Raw genomic sequence first — 15,831 nt, 5'->3', positions numbered from 1 at the left:
GCAATATCTGGCTTTTATCACTGGTTAGTAAGGAGTGGATCCCTTGCACCTTCCTCCGCTGTTGTTCAGCCCAGTGATTAAATACACGGTTGACAAACAAAGTAAGAATAACAGGAAACAAGTGTTACTTGTACTAATGGAATGAAAAGGGTTTAAATAGATATATATCTATAATATAGATATACATATGCAGATATATATATGTATATATAGATATATATGTATGGAGTTATACCAACAATAGGAGTGTTGTTCACTTAGACTCTGATTGTGCCCAACACCCCTCAGCAGTTCCCAGAGGACCTGACAGCAGTTCCACCTGGTGACCAGTCATCCTGGGCAAACTGGGCTTTCATGCCTTTGTTTTTCAAGACCAAGAGGAGCATCATCAGCGTGCACACCCCTAGAGCCACACATCGCTTTGAACCAGCCTCAACAACCAGAGGCATCGCTTCACTTAGACTCTGATTGTGCCCAACACCCCTCAGCAGTTCCCAGAGGACCTGACAGCAGTTCCACCTGGTGACCAGTCATCCTGGGCAAACTGGGCTTTCATGCCTTTGTTTTTCAAGACCAAGAGGAGCATCATCAGCGTGCACACCCCTAGAGCCACACATCGCTTTGAACCAGCCTCAACAACCAGAGGCATCGCGCTGGGAAAGACTCGGTGCCCACCGGCCGGCCCAGCTGCTTCCCATCACGCTCGGCTTCCGCAGCTGCTTTATCACTCCCCTGAAAGAGCATCTTATGGAGTACCAGGCAGCTGGCACTTCGTGTTCACGTTCCTTCGCAACCAAACCACCTCCTGTGCCACCGAGCAGCTGTTAAATGCGAGTCAGGGGAGCACAACAGCCAAAGCACCACACTCGGAGCCCCCGCTCCCCGCAGCGACGCCAGCGCGTTACCCTGCTGCGTGAAAACATCTTGGTACCGTCTGTCAGAGAGCTGGTTTTCAGGGCTGGGTGGGCTTTTGTTTGCAATTTATAAACAAACTGGATTACTTTCACTTTATTCAAACATAGCTGAAGTTCTAAATAAATTTTCCATACCAGACAAGCCAGTGGTCTCAGGGAAGAACAACATTACAAACCATATTATGACTCTATCAAGCCAACATTAATTCTCAGTTGTTCACATGCACAAACAACTTGATTTACTGTCCAAGGGAAGTCTGCATGAAAAACCCATGTGAATAAAGCTATTCAAAACGCACAGAACACAACAACAACAACAACAACAAAAAATAAGCTATGGAAACAAACAGAACAAAAAAGGAATTAAGCTTGAATTGCAAACACAGAACGCAATGGTATCATGAAGGTGGTTTGGTCCAGGAGAGCTGACTGTCATCACGCATGTGGACGTGATGCCATGCGACTGTCTTCTACTGAAGTGCTTTTTGAAATGCTTATCGTGATGGGTGCTACGTCGTTAGTGTTTCTTCCTAATGCATTTTAAAACCACCTACATACAATTATAAAACCCAGTAACTTGGACAGTTTTAACAAAACCCTCCTAGCCAGCTGAAAGATCTGAGGATCTCCAGTTGTGGTAATCAAATATGTGCAAGAGAGGGGAACAGCCACTGCACCAAAAGGTCACGGGAGCCTCCTTAAAAATGGAAAACCAACCCCAACCCAGTAAAAACACTAAATCTGGCCGGTTTCTTAGGGCTAGAGAAGCTCCCTCCAAAGGCCAACTCTGCAGTACTTAACCACAGCGCTGTGTATTCACAAGGCCGGGTACAACTCGTAGTAGCCAAGCACCACATTATTCAGATACCACAACCAACACCTGCACCAACAGCTGCCTGAGCTGGAAAAAGAGAAACATTATACATCAAGTTGATGGCAAGCTCGTGTTAGTCCTGTGTGCTTGTAAACCAGTTACACGCTGTCAGAGGGCAGTTGAAGTTGATGGCTGGTCCATCAGAATCCACAGTTATATGAAGCATATAAACAGGGGAAGAAAAGGGAACTGAGTTTTTACTGGCACATTAAAAGAAATCAATTCAATGTTAGTCTTGGAAAAAACCCATCAGTGCTCTCATGAAACAGAAGCAGCAAAGATCCGAAGCTGTAAACTCGATGTAGCAGTATCACCAGGCAGCCTGGGGCAGGGTTTTTGGTCAAGCCAGCAATGCTGTTGCTGTATGAACCAATTCATTTTTAGGTGCTGATTCAGCCAAATATCTTTTTGGTGCATGTGGAATCTGAGGAAAATCCAGCATGACCGAGCCCATTCTGCAGGACAAAGACCATTCCCTTCACTCTACGATTCTGGGCCTTCAAACATCGTAATCAAGAGATTTCTGTCACAGATTTCAACGAATACTCATTATTTGAAGTCCTCGTTATCAGGTCAGCTGTGCCTCCACTCATCAAACCACACAGCATCCTGCTGCTGACCTGAGGACCGCCAGGACAGCACATTAAAAAGCCCTCACGTTTCCTTCAAGAATGGTCACCCGCAGTCAGACAGCCCTGGGATTCCTCCTCACAGTAACGAATCTGAGCCAAAGAACTGGAAAAACTCCTTGGAATGGAGGCAAACATTCTGAAGTGACCCTTTGTGACAGGCAGTGACTGTTCCCCTCCAGAACCTAGAGCATGTGGTATATGGAGTGAGAGGTTACCAGTATCAACGGCATTTATTGGCTGCTGAGAAATGTGAGATGTATTCTTTTTTATATACACACATATAAAAAAATAAGAGTGAGGTAGATAAATGTTTGAAAAAAATCAAAACCTGTCCCCCTGTCATACTCAAAAACCCTTATCTCAGTATTTAAATTTATTATGGGGCATCTCTACAGTGATTTAAACTGATATCACAAAAATAAATAAAAAATCCTACATAGAATACCTTCTTAATTAACTTTTTTGTCTTTTTTTTTTTTCATTTTTAAAAGGGAAAAATAACTATGGGACAGAGGCAAGAGAAGATAATGGGACCTAAACTACACAAGCAAAAAGCACTACAAACTTTTTCAAATCTCCAGTCAAAACTAGCAATCAGTCTATTTTAATTCTTTGTTCTTACTCAAAAGATTGAAGCGTTTCCATCCCAGAACCACCTCTTCACTGCCATCGTTTGGTTGGATCAGTGCTAAACAAAGGCTTAGATGCTGTAACTAACGTTAAGAGGAGCAACTGGTATGACTCGGTGGTTGCAGACTTTCTGGTGGCCCCCTTCTTCCCCTGTCACCAAGGCTTCTGCAACTGAACAAACAAGCTTACTCGTTTTCTTTTGTTCTGAGGTTTGGTCTATGATTTAAGCAACAAGCTTGTACTTGTACAGGTTTCCATAGCTGCCAACACTGAACTGTTTGCTAGCCAAGCCACTGGCCCCAGCTGCACTTTGTCCACCCGGCCCCATGGAAACAGCCTGCTGGGTTCCAGTTGGTCTTGGTGTTATTTCTCTTCCCCAGGGTGTGAAGTGCAGCCTGAGTGCCCTCCTTGAGGGCTTCCTCATCAGGAAAGTGAAGAGCTGGGGCTTGCTGGAGCTTCAGTGGCCACCCTAGGGCTGCCTGGCATCACCAGCTGCAACTGGTACAGCTCTTACTCACAGGGTGGAAGGGTTCAAAATAGTCTTTGTAAAAATCAGTGACCCAAAAGCCTGGTGTCTGCTGTTGTACCCAACAAATACAAAACAAAATACATATATATGTGTGTCTGTGTGGGGGGAGTGTGTGTGGGGATGGGCGGGTGGATGTGTGCCGCAACCAAAACAAGCGGGGAGGGAAGGAGGGGAAGGACCCTTGTACAACAATGACTATAAACACTGAACAAGAATGTACTAAATATTTAACCTTTTTTTTCTTTTTTTTTTCTGACCTGAGTTTGTATCATGCCTTGCACTGTAAGAGCCTCGCACGCTGCCTGGGCAGAGGTTAGTGGGAAGGAAGGAAAACCGGGACTTCAACACACCACAGAACTGCTCGAGTTGTTTCCGTGCAGGGTGTCCCCCTTCTTTCTCCATGTCCCCCTCAAAAGCCCTGTAGCCCACACAGCCAAGATGTTGTAAAACAACTAATGGAGAGGAGGAAAAAACTAAAAATAAAAAAAAAGAAAAAAAAAAAAAAAGAAGGAGGAGGAAATGTATTTATAAAAAGGCATTAAACAGTTCATGGCAAATCATATGAAAGGTATCAGTTACTGGGAAGGAGGAAGTAAAGAGTTACACACTATAGTACAAAGCATAAGAAAATCTGTTGAAGTGGGAGGGGAGGGAAGGAGGGCAGACCTGAAGGTTCTCATAGATTAAATCCACAAAGATAAAGAACAAAAAAAATAGCAGCTTTTTTCTGTACAGACATATAGATGAGTATCTGAACCGTAAAAAAGTTATAAAAGTGACACAAAAGACAATGTGTATGCAAATGATCCATGGTCTAACATAGAACTGCAAGACCCTTCGAGAAGTCTTAATAATAAAGAGAAAAGGTCAACAAAGCATCATGTACTTGAATCCGGTTACTGCTTTTGTGTGTCTTCTCCAATCGATGTTCCTTCGGTGGCGTTTCCTGCGAGCCTGGGGGGGCAGGCTGCCGCGGGGAGAGCTCTGCCCCTGCCTTTCAGGTGTCTCCTGGTTCCGTTTTGGCGTGCGGTTGCCTTTAGTTGTGTACGAAATGCACGTGTTGGTTTAGCTCACCACTGCCAGTTTTGTCCAGAATTGATTGGGATGGGGGCACGGGGGAGGGAGGGCTGTTTCTCTACCCCATCCCTTTTATCTTCTCCATCACAAGAAAAGAAAATAATCACATTTTGTCCAGTTTTGAAAAAAGATCTCGACAATTTCATCATTTTTTTAAGATTTTTTTTTTTCTGTTTTAAATACCAGTGTATGATTGAACAGAACATATTGGTCAGGATCTCTTTTAGACAGAGCAGTTGATTACTGTGCTCCTTCATGCCTACAAAACAAAAACAAAACAAAAACAAAACCCAAAAAACAAAAAACAAGAGAGTTCAGGTTTTTTTGGCAAAATTTGGCAGCGTTGAAAATGGGAACAACCTCGGACGAATGATGGCCCTTTTTATTCTTTTACGTGTCCCTAAAAAGATTAAAGAGCAACATTAAAAATCCAGTCTTTTTTAGTTGAGTTTTCTTTTTGTGTGGGGTTCTGTTTGTTGTTTTTTCTATAAAGACCTACAGTGTCAGGCAGGTGCTTGGAGGGTCCCGGAGCCCCCCCGGCCTGCGCTATCTTTGATCTGATAAAAGTGCTGTACGGTTGAACTTGCACGCAGATATGTTTCCCATTGTGAAGCAGAGAGAGAGACAGAAAGAAAAGAGAGAGAAAGGAGAGAGAGAGAGAGAGAGAGAGAGAGAGAGAGACATCAGATCTCAAGTTTTCTGTTGCTATGAAGTGTTAACACCAGAGTTTTAAAAGGCCAACTGTGCGCCCCATGAATGGAGTCCTGGACTGAAACAAACATCTGCTTGCATATCGGAAAAAGAAAAACACGACAACTTGTTTTACTGAAAAAAAGGGTTCTCCCAAGTGCAGCTATGGCAGTTCTGAAGATCCACTGAGGTACAGTAGGCTGTTTGAACACACTGTGATTTCCTTTCTTCCTTCCCCCAATGCAGGTGCTGCTCCGTGCTGTGAGATTCTGGCTGTTAAGGATCAGCAGGCCGACGACTGGGGCAGCGGTAAGGCCCTCTCGTTCTTGCGTCCCCCGTTCATGTGTGCGTACGGCTGTCGCTCCTCGAAGCTGGCCCGAAGCACCACCACGCCTGGGCCGTTCTCGGCTTTGTGTCCTGAGTGCTTGTCAGTGGGTTGGAGGGTGGAGGAGGGATCTAAAGGAATGCTCTCCATGTTTTCAGTCTCCAGGTCAAGCTCCTCTGTGTCCGGAGGCTTGTTCTCTTCACTGTAGAAGAAGGAGACCTCTTTGAACGCTGGGTCCAGCTCGTCTTTAATGCTACCGATGATTTCCAGGAAGGAGGGCCTCATTTTGGGGTTGTACTGCCAGCACATGCGCATCAGTTCAAACCTGCACAGGAGACACACAGCAGAACCATTTACTGAGGTGTTCTACGAGCCCTGGCTGGAGCCCAACCACCCGTGATGGAATCGTCCAATCCTGGTGGAAGACAAAGTGACAGAACGTTCACATTCCAACCTCCTTCCTAACCGCCGATTAGAACAGCTCCTATCTCCATCTTCTCCACTCACTTGCCCGTAAAACCATCTCATGGATACTCAACATCCAGAAGCACTTTGTACTTTTATGCTTACTTGGTTATTTCTCTCTTCTTCCTCCAAAACACCCTGTGCTCACTCACCCATACAGCCCCGTGACAGTGCCTCCTGGAGCCTCTTTCCCAAACAACCCATCCCTACCCTATCAATACTGTCTTGGAAAACATTAAAATAGGAAATAGATGCAAGGTTAAAGCACCACTTTCCCTCCCCCCCCCAAAGAAGAAAATGACATTAAAATTAATTGTAATCCCTCAAAGACATTCTCTAATCTTTTGATTTAGAATTATGTTGTTTTCATTTATGGCCAGGGCTGCATTAATATTTCACGGAGTGTGAGCTCATCTGTTTAAGCACATCCACGATTAGATCTGTACAATGTCCCACGCTGGCAAAACAAAACCACAAAATGAAACAGTAATACCTACATAATGAAAACAGCATTTTCATGACACAGCAAAATTGGATATTCCTGAGAGATCGCCCTGAGCTTTAAACACAAGAAAGGATTTCACTGCCTGTGAAGGTGGAATGGGGCTGTCTTCTGTTACAGCCCAAATAATGGGACAAATTTAAATAAGAAAAAGAAGATTGACATTAATTCTTTGAGCCGATCCTGTGTGTACACAGCACTCAGAGGAACGTGCTGTGTGTAAGAAGTCACCACTGGCCAAAACCACTGCTTCGTGTGCTGGAGTAAGAATAGATCTAAGAAAACACCAGAGAAAACTCTCCTGGTTAAGGTAACACAGTGGAGATTCACTCATGTCTCTTGACTTCCCTCCCAGTGCTGAGACCCCAGTCCCAGAAAGACCCCCTCAACTTCCTGGCCGCTTCCCACCTCTGCCAGCATTCCCGTCAGCCAGACCACCTAAACTGCCAGTTTTGGTTCTATAAACCAATGACACCATTCTTCTCACCTCCCCAGGTTTCCTGAAAGCAAGCAAGACATTCTGTGTGATGCTTAAATTAGCTCTCGCTGTCTTGTGCCCAGGCAGAAGTTTACTAGATCCTTAGTGTGTGGAATGAGCTTATTTTACTTTTTAATTAAAAAGACAGCCCCAATTGAACACAAATTCACTGCTTTTTTGGACAGGACCCGAGTCTATCACAGAGAGATGTCTGAGTGACTCCAGAGCCCAGGCTCCAGAACAAACCTTCCAACAGGGCCGTGGCTGGAAAACCCTGGACTCTGCAGCCTGTTGCTGTGTGTCACTGCCCACAACAGGGTCTGGTGACTCTGGGAACCCTGGCCTGACACACGACCAAAGCAAAGCAATCCCCTCCCCGAGGAACTCGCTCCCTGGGGAACACTGCTGCATTTCCCCATCGGGTGCACTAGACGTGAACCAGCCAGGAGAGTGAACGCTGCTGTGTTTGGGATGCAAACACTGCTGAGAGCACTTCAACCCCTACAAAATCAATCTTAACTGAAGTGCATTTAAAGTCACAAATAGTCCTGCTAGACTCAGCTGGCACCGCTCTGCATGAACCACGAAGGCAGCCACCTGAGCACGGCCTTGTGACAACAAAAAGAAGCTGGCAAAACCAGTCTGTGCTGGGAGAACTGCCCCAGTACTCAACACTGTACTGTGACAGGCACGTAGACACATAAACACTGTTAAACTATTGCTTGGTTTTGAGTCTTTAAAAGGTCTTTCATAGCGAAAGTGAAGCCAAACTATAAAACTGCACTATACCCTCACCCACGAACAGGGAGGAAAGCTTGAGACATAAATACATAAAATCCATTGCTGTTACTTCATTGCTGTTTCCTTTCCAGCTGACTGCTGCGTCCCTGAATAGAAGCGGGAGCCGGAGCCAAGAACACTGGATATTCGCTGGCGCTCTGCCCCGAGGCCTAAGGGCAATGCTAAGGAGATACCACAAGCAGCGGAGTAATGCATGTGACATCAGCACAAACAAGGACATGTGATGTTTCTTTTAAGCCAGTCCAGATTTAAAAACCCTACAGAGTTCCCATAAAAGGATTTTTTTCTCCTTTTTTTAACTGTGTGGATTCAAGGCCTTGTTTATATTATCTTGAACAAAAAAACCCAAACCCTTTCCAGTGGACAATGGAGAATTTACAGGCTGCTAACACCACCTGAGCAGCTTTATAAAGTGTGTTGCTGACTGGTGGCAAGTGAGCTCAAGGAAGCTGGAGGCATCCTCATGAGATAGAGGAAGAGCCAGTGTGGCTCATGCAGCTTTTGCTGAGAGAGCTGAGCAGAAATGGAGTTACTTCTTGCACTGAGACAGTACAAAGCAGAAAATGGGAAGTTACTCCAGAAGCTGCATTCCATCTGAGTGTGTGTTTGTGCTCTGCATCAGACTTGATGTGGTGGGGAAAGGCAAAGGGCCTCCTCTCTGCTACTCTGCTGTTGCTACCCGCTGACATTACCTCTGCAGAGCAGACCCTGGTTTGTAACCGAGCGCTCGCCAGGAACAAAGGGAACATCAGCAATGCGTAAATAGTCTCGTCATCTACAATACGTGTGGGGGAAGCAATTCTGCTTCAAAACCAGAGTGGAATTCCAGCCTCCACAAGTTTTAAAAGCCCCACGGGAACACGCTGTCTGAGCGCTTCAGCTGTAACAAACCTCCTTGCCACGCAGCCATCACCTGATGAGCACTGCCGTAACAATGGTGGTACATAAAAACAGGACTTATTACACAGGAAGAGAAGAAAAACAGCAAAGCTTCTCCTGGCACTGTCTCATTGAACCATCTGTCTTGTTGCATGGTTCTGTCTGTAAAACCATGCAAACTATGCCAAGAGGGTGTAGCAAAAACAGAACTGAGTCTGTTTCACCCTGTGTAAGAGTAAAAAAGCCTCTAGAAATACTGTCCCTTTTGTGCTCAGCCCTTTCACAGGGATTTACCACCTCTTGGAACCACAAGACAACCATGCCACAAAATCCCCTTCTGCACAAGCACCCAATACAAGCAAGAACCTCTCCAGTTCTTCATGTCCTCTGTCTCTGATCCAGTTCAAAGCTACTGACTCGTTGCTACCAGGGGCTGGCAAAGCACAGCCACTAACAAGCACGACTGGCACCGCGGTCCTAGGAGAGATGGAACGTCCAGGACTGCTCACACCATGCAGCATTCATGCAGGGGGGGTGGCAACCAGAGGCCCCGATGAAACTGCTGCACTGTGGCTGGAGCGTGCAGGGCTGTGCCAACACTCACATCATCTGCAAGGTTAAATATAGTAAATTTGGTGACAGTTGCAGCAAGATTCTTCTCTGTGTTCTCATCGACACTTCCCCACTGGAGTCTACCAACTCCACCTGTTCTGGAGGTTTCTGTGTGTCAGTGCAGGCCCCTCTCTCTGCAGAAAGGTAGATTTCTGTGCTGCCCCTAATTTTGGTTGTTTCCAAGTCAAACTGATTTAAAGAAAACAGCATCTCTGCATCTGCAGCCTCCAGCACACGAGGTACGTAAAAGTGCAGTTCCTGGCTCCCTTTCTCACTTGCTTTCCCACAGTACCAAGCACAAGAAGTGCATCGACTTCCCTGTAGCAGGTGGACTTTGCTTTCTGGACATCTTGAGTTAATACTGTGAGTTAACAGAGTTAATATTAAAATATCACAGACCTGCTGGTCTCCACCAGTAGGAATTTATGCTGTCTGAAAAACACCTTCCGCCAGCACAAACATGCCAAGAAACCTGCCTTTGAGCAGGACCCCTTATATTTTACAAAGGGTTCCATAAAGCACTTGAGCAAGCAGTTGGCTGAAATAAGGAGGGATGCATAGCAAGATCCATACTCAGTTTTAGGGCTCTCTGCAACTCGGCTACAAGCACCTTCATGTCCATTCAGTGATTTTCTTTCTAGGTCTGGTGCTGAGAAGCAGATTACCAGACAGCTGGAGAGGGGAGAGGAATCCTGCCAAGGCCCAGGTCTCTGTCCCTGCCAGCAGCCACACACGAGGTTCAGGACTGGCAGCAGTTGTCAGGTTACAGAGCGTTACACAGCATCTTTACAGCATCTTGGGATGGAGACAGGGAAAGCAGACAAAAACATGCAGAGAAGAAAGCACCATAGTAACGCAGAACAGGTTCTCCGAGTGCCAAATGCATGGAACAAAGGTGAAGATTATTCCTGGAGCTCCCTACTGTTATTCCTACAACAGCCTATTTGAATTTCAGCAGACATGAGTGTCTGTCCTAAGGCAAAGACAAAACAAGCTGACAGGGAGCTAACACAAGTCACAATAAGCTGCTAAGGTCAACACATCCTTTTCTTTAATTATTTTTCACTTTGGACAGACTCAGGATGTTTTATACAAAATTATCACCAAAAAGAAGACACCATTAGACTGGAAGTGCCTTCGTTGTGAGTTCAGCCCTTGTTCTGATGCGGTGTCAGCCTAAAGTCTTGGTGGCCACAACTAACGTGTGAACAGCTTCTTCATTAAAATCAGCACAGAAAAGCCTCTGCTGTTACAGACTGGTGCAAAGATTTGCTCTGCCAGGCATTAACCAAATTCTCCCAGCTCACAAGCCAGTTATCCTGAACATGGATTCATCCAGCAGCAACACCCAGCAAGCAGAGGAGTATCTCTGAGGAAGAGGAGGAAGGAGGATGGGCTGGGTGAGCTGCAGTTAAGAGCAGCTTCATGCAGTGACTCCCCTCCTACCCCTGTTCATAGCACACATGCCTCAGGTTAATGGGCAATTTCTAATGCTGAATGTCCTCACTGTAGAGGTATTTTCCCCCTGTGGACTCGGGGAGCTGACCCCTTCACATTTCCTGTTCTTCCCCCATTTCTGCCCACCCCTCCCTCCCCTTACACAGCTCTGACTGAGTTAAACAATGTCCAGTCCATCGGACTGCCAGGAATTCTCCACAGCATCGTGGAAGGGAAAGAATGTGAAATGGAGGAATCACATGGCAGCTACACCTCCCCCTGCATATCCCACCCACCCCCCTCAAACAACAAAACAACACTGCCTGTCATCTGAAACCAAAGCCAGAGCTCCAGCCAAAAAAGCTCTTTTCCTAAGAATCCCAAGCAGCTGAGGCCCTTAAGTGATTGTATCCCTTCCGTGGGCCTCCAACGAATTTCAATAACTGCAAGATGCAGTATTTCCTTCCCAAAAGCCAGTTTGGGAAGTATATCAAAGTAATAAAGTCTGAACAACTGAAACTGCTGTACACAAAAGCCAGCAGAAGTATTTCAACAATGTAAAGCTAAAAACTGAAGCCTGCTGCACTGCACACCCTCCTCTGCTCAAGGCTTGGTATTGATTCTAGGGGAAGGCAGAGGTTTTTCTGTGTACTTCTTTCTGTGCTTACAAGAGAGGAAACTGTTAGCAGGGGACATTCGTTTATCTCCATGTGATGAGCACTGCGACCGAAATAGCAGGTCCAACGCTGCTTCAGACAAAGGAACGACACATCCCTTTATCTGGATGCTGAACCAAAGTTGAATCCCACAGAGTTCACGCACAACACATTTCAGCTTGGCCTATGCTCTTTTCTCTCTTCATGCTCAACAGAGTTACTTTAGGCAGAAGAGACAAGGTTTAAGCACAAAGTCTTCCGCTGTAGCAAATGTCACTTACGAACTTAGTCTACTAAGTCTAGTGGAAGGTGTCCCTCCCCGTGGCAGGGGTTGGAACTGGATGAGCTTTAAAGTCCCTTCCAACACAAACAGTTCTGTGGTCCTATGATACTTCTATTCGGGAACAGACTGGGGTTTTTTTCCTCATTAAAGGAGACGTAAGTAAGATTCTGGCCAGAAGCAAAGTTGTTTTCTAGTTTAGTTACTATAAAACACTAGATTGACAGAGACTGTTCAAGCAGCACCTCACATTACTATCACTCTTTACTAACCCTTCCTGTGGTAGACAGGGCAGAAGAGGACACTGAAGGGATCAGGAAGAATGAACTGTGCACAGAGAACAGTGGTAACTGTGGACACTTACAGCATATCAGGACAGTTGTCTGGTTTTTCCAGCAGGCCTCCTTCCATCACAAAGCGGAGCACTTGCTCATTGGTCATGCCTTGGTAGGGCTGCTCCGCTAACGTCGCGATCTCCCAGAGTACGACACCGAAAGACCTGGAAAACAAGCCAGAACTTTAGGAAGCCAAGCAGTCTTCACAAGGGTGTTTTTCTCAGGCCTTGGTTACAACAGTTCTGTATAGATCAACAGTAAAAAAGCCACTGCAAACTCACTGCATTGACCAGAAGCCTCCTAACTGAGAGGAGATCTAAGCTGTGAGCTTGCCTGGAGAACCAGCTCGCATCTCATCTGCCTTTCCCATGGCTTTGAGCTTGGACTTCAGGCATGCTACAAGGTGGGAAGAACAGTGGAGAAGCGGGAAGAACAGGGAAAAGGAAAGATGCAGGTGAGGAAAAAACTAATTTAAAAAATCCTGTTCCTGTCTCTGTGCTTCCAGGCTGGACACACACCTCATTGTTAGAGTACGTGTGGCTGGGTACAGGGAATCAGGATTCTATGGCTCTGTGAAACCTTCTAAGCAAGTGGCAAAGTTGCAGAGACTGGTTATGAAAAGTGAGCTCAACAAGTCCCCTCCAAACCACAAGGGTAACAAGAAATAACCCTGTACATTTATAAAAGTAAACTCTAAATCACTATGTAACACATGTCAGGTACCCCTGACAGCAATGGGGAAGGCCCAACTGTGAGCTCTCATCCCAGCACAAGCAGCTTTTCATCAGAAATACCTGAGCTGCTCCAATCTGATTTAAAAGCTGCATTTCCCTGCTACTGCTCCAGCAAGCTGAGAGCTCGGAGCAAACACACACCAGACACCTGCGCCTCTCATCTGCCTTACCACACAGAGCAGGCAAACACACCAACCTCTGCTCCCCAGGCACATAAACACTTCTTGGGTAATACCTTCCATTTATCCCTCTGCTTTGGTTCCTTCCATGCTCTAAGTCAAAGGTGCAAAGTGAGGATCAAAGCATTTGACACACAGCAGCAAGCAACAAAGCCAATAGTTGAAAGAGACATGGAAGAAATGTGAATGTTCTCCAGCTTCTTGTATCAAGACTCTAATTTGCTGCTTCAGAAGCAAAACATTTCAGCCCCCAGGAGAAACCCAGTTATCCCTTTTGCAACATCGATGTAACTATGGTCTTGAAACAGAGCTTCCAGCTCCTTCCAACTAACTACAAAGGACAGCAGAAGTGAAACAAGAAGTCTAATAATAGGAATTGATTACTGGTGAAGAAAGCACAGTTACGTAATTGGGGAGTTTGGACGTAAGTATTGACACTTGCTAAAAATATCTCCATTTAAAATTAGCTTATTGAGCAGATATGGCTCAAACTGTCTGCGCTGAAGAGTCGTCTACTTTTAGAGCTGCTGTGCACAAGAAAACATCTAGATGTTGTCTTGTCTTCTGCAGCTGAACTGCTGAGTCAAGCTTAGAGGAAAAACAGCACTGTTTCAATCGGGTATTGTTATGAAAACAGGAGTCCAGTATTATTAGCTGGTTATGGTAGAGTGGTTTTATCTTTCATTCTCCACTGTATCTGAAACGGTTTGCATCTGGAGCCAGAAGCCACAAACAGACTTGCAATTGTTTGCCTTTCAGGGGAGGGAGGGACAGAGGGTCAGCTCAACGTTTTGGTGCCTTTGAAGCTGCTTTGATCACTGCAGGAATAATGAGAACAAGCCTTGCACACCTACTAGTCATATTATCATAACAAATAAACTTATGTTGCTCCTTCAAGGCAACTACCAGTTCAGAAAGAACGCAAGATGCTCTAGACTTATTTATAGAAAAACACCCTCACCCTGAACAGTATTGCATTAAAATGTTCTCCTTCCCTGAGTACAACAAAAACAGTCTTGTCTAATTACCTCATCCTTCAGTCTGAAAAGCAATACAAGAATGAATTGCTAAAACAAAGCTCCACCCTTCAAAACCTCCAGATGCACTTTCTGCAGTTGCCATTTCACCTTACAGCTTATAAATCTTGGACTCTGACCACTCTCACAGTTCTGTCATTTTGACATTCTGGCTTCTACAACTGATCTCGAAGAACATGGAACCAGATGTCACAATATCCTATTAAACAGGCAGGAAAAGCAATCTCAACATTTTTTACTGTTTGACAAAAATAAATGGCCTCCAAACCAGCCAAGTTACAAGGTTTGCATGAAGTCAGTTCAAAATCTGAACCAATACAAGGAGTCGGGTAGTTTTTTCTGTCAAAGAGACCTCCAATGTACAGTGTTTGGTCTAAAAATGATCGGTAAGTAAACCAGAATGATCCTTTCAGCCACAAGCAGATCAAGTCAATAGAGAGTATTTCATGACAGTGGTAAGTCAAGCTCTACTGCGCTGGAATTCAGATTGAAATTCCAGAGTCTGTAGCTGTGGATATATGTGGCAAACACAAATATAGACATGTTCTAAACAAACAGCATATTCCTCATGTTGAACCAGGGGTTGTGTACCTCAAGACAGTACACCTATGAGAACCAAACTGCACAGTAAGTCACAATTAAGATGACAAACCATCCCAAAGAGGAACTGTGACATCCTGATGAGAACTGTGGACCTTCTCTCTAGAAAACATTTTTTTCCTCTCTATGCTTTCAAGTAAAAATCTGTCAGATTTTACCTCCTCCTTTTAAGCTTTCCAATCTTATAATCAGTGAGCCACTTTACTTGATGTGACTTCTGGCTAGGACATCTTGCACAGGCTGTCCCACTGATAAGCTGCAATATTGTTTGCTCAACCCTACTATGGACTGAATTACCGATTGATGCCAAATCCTAACATTGAAGGGAGAACTCACATGCTTCCTGCAACAACTAAAGCACTAAGGTACTTCTGATACCTAATCTGGCTTCACATCTATGGGGTTGGTTGTTTGGATTGTGAGTTGTTTAATCAGTAACATCACTTAACAGTTCTGGGTTAAAGGAAAGCCTGTATGGAACCAGTGCAGTGTGTCACCGAAGCCCAACACCTGATCTGCTGTAGTCCACTTCTGATGCCAAAGGCTGGGCTTAGAAGTTCCTATTGCATGGTAAGAACAGGCAGGTTTTACCAGCTCCTCACTCCAGGCTCATTCTACACCTGGGAATTCTAGTGATATAGTCCAAATTTCTGTCTGCTTTGTGAAGCCGTTACAAGTCCCAAAGTTCTTTTACAGCAGGGGACTGCCAAAAGCATGCCTGGGCTGTTCCATTAGATAAACGGCTGATACAGAGCTTCCCCATCAACTAGAAGTGGTTATTTTCATCTGCTTCCAAGTTTGAGGGTTACTGGATTCATAAATAAATTACTAGCCATATGCAAAGAACAAAATTCAGCAGCATTCTGGTGCTTTGCTTTTTCACTTGCTACATGATTCCTTTATGAACCTTTCACTCAAAGCTGGTGCTCTGGACTACAGTCCATCGACTCCAAAATCCTCAAACTGTTTAAAGAAAACGCAGTTTACTACTAAAATACCATTCCTACTGACTTCTAGACATTTGGAGGCAATCAGCTGCCAATTCTGTAACAGACCAGCAGTAAAAACATCTTGTTAGGAAGGCAGAGAAACCATAAAAGACAGAGTAGATGTTTTGCCAGTACACGTTCATCTGCTGCCAAGTCCTCCCTACCTATCTGCAAAA

The 15,831-nt window shown here is 45.1% G+C and overlaps 1 protein-coding gene across 1 annotated transcript in view; it reads right to left on the bottom strand.

Moving 5' to 3' along the window:
* Positions 1-5,143: 5,143 nt before the first annotated feature.
* Positions 5,144-15,831, bottom strand: part of IGF1R (insulin-like growth factor 1 receptor) — a 42,893-nt gene continuing 32,205 nt past the window's right edge. The window contains exons 19-20 of the mRNA XM_010010049.1: positions 12,146-12,280; positions 5,144-5,996 (exon numbers count right to left, since the gene is read on the bottom strand). Of these exons, the coding sequence (XP_010008351.1) occupies positions 5,630-5,996; positions 12,146-12,280 (502 nt within the window). The 3' untranslated portion in view covers positions 5,144-5,629. The remainder of the gene's footprint in view (positions 5,997-12,145; positions 12,281-15,831) is intronic.

The sequence above is a fragment of the Nestor notabilis genome, unplaced genomic scaffold, assembly GCF_000696875.1.
Source record: "Nestor notabilis isolate BGI_N333 unplaced genomic scaffold, ASM69687v1 scaffold18902, whole genome shotgun sequence".
NCBI lineage: Eukaryota > Metazoa > Chordata > Aves > Psittaciformes > Psittacidae > Nestor > Nestor notabilis.
Note: the sequence above shows the minus strand (reverse complement) of the source record. Positions and strands in the feature narration are given on the sequence as shown.